Below are 6,151 nucleotides of genomic sequence, written 5' to 3' on the forward strand. Positions count from 1 at the left end.
CAACTGGCACATGATATGCATTACATATGGCTGCACTTGCACACAGAGCTACAGTTGTGACAGCGTTGGGGGCCCTTACGTATCTGCTGATGATATTCCGGAGCAGGGTGAAATCCATCCTTTAGACAGCTCCGGCGGCGACTAAACCGTGCGACAGAGACGTTCGGCACTCCTTGGATCCTCGTTAGCGCTACCTAAAGTGGATCTTTCCACCAGTATCCATCGCTCACCACCAGCAGCACCGCCGCCGCCGTGTCTGTGATAGCGAGGAACAGCGGTCTCTCAGTCGGCTGTTCTGATTTTCATGGCATCCCCGGGAAGAGCCATGCAGCGACCGAGAGATTACAACAACCCACACTCACGCTGCTGGCTACATTTCAGGAAAAGGTTCACCGCATGCAAAGCGCCAAACCTCTGGGTAGTCTTTAGCGGTTACTCCTCGTCCGTTGAACAGCTTTGATCTTGCAGGAGATGGTCCCTCATGGAGGCTGTCTGTGTCCCGCTCTGTGTTACGTTACAGCGGTGGCCCTCGGTGAAGCGGCACAGCAAAGCGTCCACAGCGCTCAGCCGTCAGATGACTACAGCACGCATGCGCACGGATCTTCACTCGGCTCTAAAATAATCTGAATACCGCACTGAAAATAACCTCTACGTGCTGAGGTCCTCCAGCAAAGAAAGTCCGAAACTCATAATCCAAAAAAGAAACAAACAAAAACAGACAAACAAACATATTTAACCGGGTCGTGTTTTGCCAATGTTGACAAAGGAAGTTGACAAACTTGAACTTTAGTATTTTGATCATGTAATTCAGTAAAACAGTAAAACCAGAGTGTAGACTGTTCTACTTATTAAGAAAAGATCTGTATTAAAAACTACTGTTTAATTAGAGTAAACTGAAATTACCCACTGCTCTTCAGGCAAATTGACTGAACTGTTACTGATACATTAACGTGCAAGCAGCATTTTAATGCTGTAGCTGGCAAAACTGGCGGTGATTCTGGATATTTTCTATTGGTGGTTTGGTGTAGAACAATGCAACATTTTATATGCTGATTATAGATTTTTAAAATGTTAATCTGAAAAGTAACTAGTAAGTACAGCTGACAGATAAATGTAGCCGGGCGGAAATCCCACTGTTTTCCTGTCAAATGTAGTGGAGCATAAAGTAGTATAAGCAGAACATACATAAAGTAACATAAAGTACAAGTATCTCAATGAATGCAGTGCTTGAGAAAATGTACTGTAGTTATTACATTATACATCATTATAAATGATATCTGTGACATTATATTTAACCTCTGAGTATATTTAGGACATTTTGCATGCTATAAATGCTTTTCTTAAACTAGATGCTAAATGCAAATCAATTGTTTTGAATGTTAATAAGCTGTTAACATGGATTTTAATTATTGAATCTGAAGTTGTAAGTGTCGATAAGATGTTAATCTTTGTATAAATAAGTGTTTCAACAGTCTAAAAGTAGTTTAAACAACCTGATTTATTATCCTTTAATAGACAAAGCCACCAGCTACAGCCTATTAGCAGTTATTTGAAAGTACCTTTTATGTTGCCCTGCTTTTCCATACATGCTGATTATGCATATTGATCAGATTTGTTCATCTTACTGTTTATTTGACATTACGAGCTTGAGGAAATCAAACACAAAAACTCCAAAATGTCAAAGATGACCTCACAAAGTCTGTTACCATTGAGATCCTTGATGTAAAGAGAGCAAAGATGTCCAAGTGAGTTATTAACCTCATGTTATGAACAAACCAAAAGTAAAAAAAATTGCTATAAGTTAAAAAAAATTATCAACAATAAAATTACAACTGAACTGAAAACATTTAAAGATACAAAATACTAGGCCAATGGGGAAAAATAATGAGTATGCAAATGAGGCAAACACTGAAATCAAAGCTCACTGTCTATGTGATGTAAAAGAGCTAATGCTGCTTCATAGCCACAATCGGGCCTTTCTCGAGCTTGTTGTCAAACAGCGCAACTTAAAAGAAAACCTTGGAAAACCCTACTCTATTTATGAACAAATCTGAAATTAGTTGCATCCCCTTCTAGGGTGATCCTCTGGCTGCTGGGTGGCAGGGCGTGATGTCAGCCTCAGACATTTCATTTGCGGAGTTATGACTTTCAATTAGCGCAGACACTATTAATAATGCACAGGGATCCAGCTCTTTCTTCTGCTCTGCCCTACTAATGCTTGATGCAGCTGTTTACCTCCCTCAAGACCCCAGGGCACTTAGTGTCTAATGATGAGTGTGCCTCAGTGGACAGATTACAACATGCTCTTTGTTTACTGGCTGTCCCAATTATATGCATGTTATGTTTTATGTCATTTTTATATTGTGGAGATTGGAGTGCCTCCTTTCTTATTTGTCACAACTACAAAAAGCGCAACAATAATCAGAAATGTAAGATAGCTTATATGGTACCATCCCAGCAGGCATAAAAATACCATAATTTGTGTTATAAAAAGACTGCTGCAAAAGCTAAATATTTGTTATAAGTGTATTTTAAATTCTTGCATGACAAAATAACTTTTTCACTTGACAGACCAGGGTCTTTGCATGCTGAAGAAATTGAATGATGAACTCTCAGCAACAACTTCTCCATCTCCATCCAGCCTGTAACTATTTCTCATTGCTTGAATATACATTTTAAGAAGATCTGATCATGTATTTATCAGCCAAACAATTTTTTTGTACCCAAGAGCTGCTGGCCTTGATTTCCAAATGAACTGGGCTGAAGCTGCTGCTCAGTTTGAAACTCGGGTTCATGTTTCCACTGTTGTTGCTGTGATTATCACATAGCTGACCGACTGTTCCTGCTCCATCCGAGTGGAGGAACTGGGTCATTGTTCATTCTTTCCTTCTGTCTTCTGTATGGGCGAGGGAGAGCTACATATGGGGCAGTGGGTTACTTTCCTTGTGTAATAAGACATAACAATGAGCACGTACAACACTGTCAAAATACTTTACAAATAGATGTAGTTGTGTATATTCTCTACAGACACAGTGGGAACACTAATGACCACAGATGGGGGTGGAATATAGCATGTTTTCAGCCTGCTATAATCTATAATGTCTGTCAAATCAGGTTTTAGTGGTCATTGCTGTTGCAGTAGAGTGTAAACGTCTAACCTTTTGGTTTTTTAGATATGCGGACATACCACCAGCAGAAAGGTTCACTGCAAGTCAATTGATTTGCATATTTATTTTCACTGCACATTTAACTTACTACTAAAATAAGAACATAGATGGGTCCTGTTTTGTTGGGTCATCTAATGGCTCTGTCTTGTAGAGATGCCCCAAGTTTTAAGACTGTTACTATCTCACGGTGCCTGTTCTTTTAATCAAATGACCACGATGTGACCAACAGAGAAGCTGAGGCTGGGTGATAATATTCCATCATAAGAGTATTGGATGGATTCTGTATTGTGGTCTACAGAGAAACTTTTCTCTTAAAGGCTGTGGTCCCTTTTTTGCTCTTATTTATTTATTTGTATTATTTGCTTTTATATGATGTTGTCCTTGTATCGCTTTCACTCTTTTCATTCATATTTATTAATTATATTTTGTTATTTACATTTTGCTAGATTTGTCTTCTGGTTTAACCTTAACTTAACCTTCTGCAAACCTTGTTTGGCTGCCTGACCACTTTTTAAACTTAAATTAAAGGTGCTATATAAAGTTGTTGTTATTATTATTGCATTGTCATACTGGGAACTTGCTACATACACAATGCACATAGGGTGGCAAGTGTGTGGTTGACTGTCTGGGATCCAACAAAGTTTTGCCTTGGGCCCTCTAAGTTTTTCATTTAGCATACACATAGTTTATATATGTGCTAACACTGAAACAAGTATGATTAACATGCCAAAACATTTTTAAAAATTATTTCAATTTCATAAAGCATATGTGCTAACCTTAGCTAGCTGACTGAAATAGAACTCGGGTTCAATCAGTGCTGACATTGGTTATTAGCTGAAACATCAAACTGCTTCCCAGTGATGTTTTTTTGTTCAGTGGCAAACAGGGTTTTAGCGTCTTTTTTCCTCTTGTATAGTTTAATCATTACAGCTCTTGTTGCAGTGTGAGAAGCTGACTCTGTGCTATTGTCAGCACAAACGGTGGATCCTATTATGCTGCAGATATGAATTATCCCCGTATAAACTGCCTGACTGTGGAAAATAAAGAATACGAGGCATGGGATAATGCCAGTGAGGAACGATTTATTTCAGATATTCCTGCAAGGCCTGGGATCTATAGATATTCTTTAAATCCCAAAACCCAGAGAAAAGAATACAGTGAAGCCAACATGCTGGATGATTATTTATCATATATCACATAACAGCTTTGAGTATAAATTTTGACAGAGCTGAGAACAATTATATCTAGTTCAGAAATGGAAACTAAGTCTTGAACTGTTTTCTGTGTCTGTCTTACTGGCCTTTTTTTATTTAGCTTGTTTGATGTTACTTTCATTTTTTGATGTCATGATATTACATCATGATCTTTCAAAATGAACTGAAAGGTTCATAACAGATCAGTGGTCTTATTTGGGAAAAGTAAGGGCTTTCAGAAAAGCAAAGTCAGGTATTTGATGCCATCTAGTGGCTATTACACAAAAACACATGAGATGCAACATAAATGCAAGATACAGTATCTACTCCATGGCTCTGTTGATGTAGATTCAGGTAATTTGGCAGCTAATTAATTGCTTTGATTAGTTGTAATTGGAGTATGGTTAAAGCACGAGTTTACACTGCACCATGGGAGAACAAATTAACAGAAGGTGATAATTAGCCCTATAGTGTTTTGTCTACTGTAATTGATGAAGCTTCAGCAGATTGATTTGTTGTTACTTGATTGAATGAGTTTTGGAGTGTGTTTGGTGTGCAAGTGATTGCTTGAGTGATTTAGCTGATGAACGAGTGAACGTGCATTTGACGGAACCAGCTCACAGGTTTACGCGTGACCTCTCGACTCATGTCAGAGATTACTGAATGCAGCTCATGCGGCTTGCGAGACCGAGTGAGTAAGCACTGCACACACTGCAGGACGCCGGTCCCTCTCTGAGCTAAGATAATAGGTGTGTTTGTTGTTTCTGGCGGTGCTGATGTGCGTCACATGCCTCCTCTCTCCATGCCCAGTGCGGGTGCCAAGAGAGGGGCTTAAACCTGCGTCTGGAGATGGGAGCTGTGGAGATCCCAGGGAGCGGATGCTTGGCACCGTGAAATAGGATTTGGGGAGGACCGAAGCAATGAAGCGAGAGGGAGAAGAGCAACTGCCAAGTCCTCTCTACGGATTTGGTGCCCCCCTCCTCACCCCTTAAACATATTCAGCTTGTGCACGCACACATATGTGCAGAGAAGGAGAAAAAGAGAGGGGGAATGTGGATGGGACGGGAGAGAAAAGCAAAGCAGAGACAGGAATATAATAAGAAGAACGGGGTTTGGAGCAGTAACATAGTGCAGTCAGAGAGACAGTGACCTGAACATGTGTTCCTCACCGTAACCAACTCATACAACTCACTAATCCTGCCAGGGCTTTTACCAGGTGCCTCCTGCCTGCCTGTGTGTGTGTGTTTGCATGCCTATATGGGCTATGACATCTGTGTACTTACATCTGTGCGTATGGATTCTTGCATGTTGTAGAATATCCTGCAAGTGACAGGCAGAGGTTGACAGGAGAGAGAAACAGGAGCGAGGAGTGGGGGAATGAAGGGGTGGGGTTCCTCAAATGGCTGTCAAAGAGGGTGATTGATTTTCCACCCCCTGTTATCAAGGCCAACAGCCATAAGGACCCCTAATATCCCCCTGTCTGACACACGAACACTATCAGCAGCTCAATACCCAGAAAATAGGCCTATCAAGTATCATCTCTCTCTCTCTCTCTCTCTCTCTCTCTCACACACACACACTCACGTGGTCATAACAAATATCTAATCAGCATAGTTGGCGCTGCAAGGAGCAGAGAGAGTAGAAGAAAGGGAAAACATGTTTGGCTCTGTTTGCCTGAAGCTGACAGTGTACACGAAAGGGAAAACAAAATCAGTTGTGAAGCCGAGCACAGATGACTGAGGAGTTGAGATGATTCAGAAAAACAAGATGGATGTGTCTAAGTGGATGCTT

General features: G+C 40.5%; 1 protein-coding gene across 7 annotated transcripts in view; it reads right to left on the reverse strand.

The window, feature by feature from the left end:
• LOC124067164 (phospholipid-transporting ATPase IH-like) overlaps positions 1-657 on the reverse strand; it is a 33,846-nt gene extending 33,189 nt beyond the window's left edge. For 2 of the 7 annotated variants that reach the window (XM_046404296.1, XM_046404300.1), the window contains exon 1: positions 80-654. In XM_046404296.1, the coding sequence (XP_046260252.1) occupies positions 80-118 (39 nt within the window). In that variant the 5' untranslated portion in view covers positions 119-654. Of the gene's footprint in view, positions 1-79 lie in introns of all 7 variants that reach the window. The other 5 variants (XM_046404297.1, XM_046404299.1, XM_046404292.1 and 2 more) reach the window with 4 other exon arrangements.
• Positions 658-6,151: the final 5,494 nt, after the last annotated feature.

The sequence above is a fragment of the Scatophagus argus genome, chromosome 11, assembly GCF_020382885.2.
Source record: "Scatophagus argus isolate fScaArg1 chromosome 11, fScaArg1.pri, whole genome shotgun sequence".
Classification (NCBI taxonomy): Eukaryota; Metazoa; Chordata; class Actinopteri; family Scatophagidae; genus Scatophagus; species Scatophagus argus.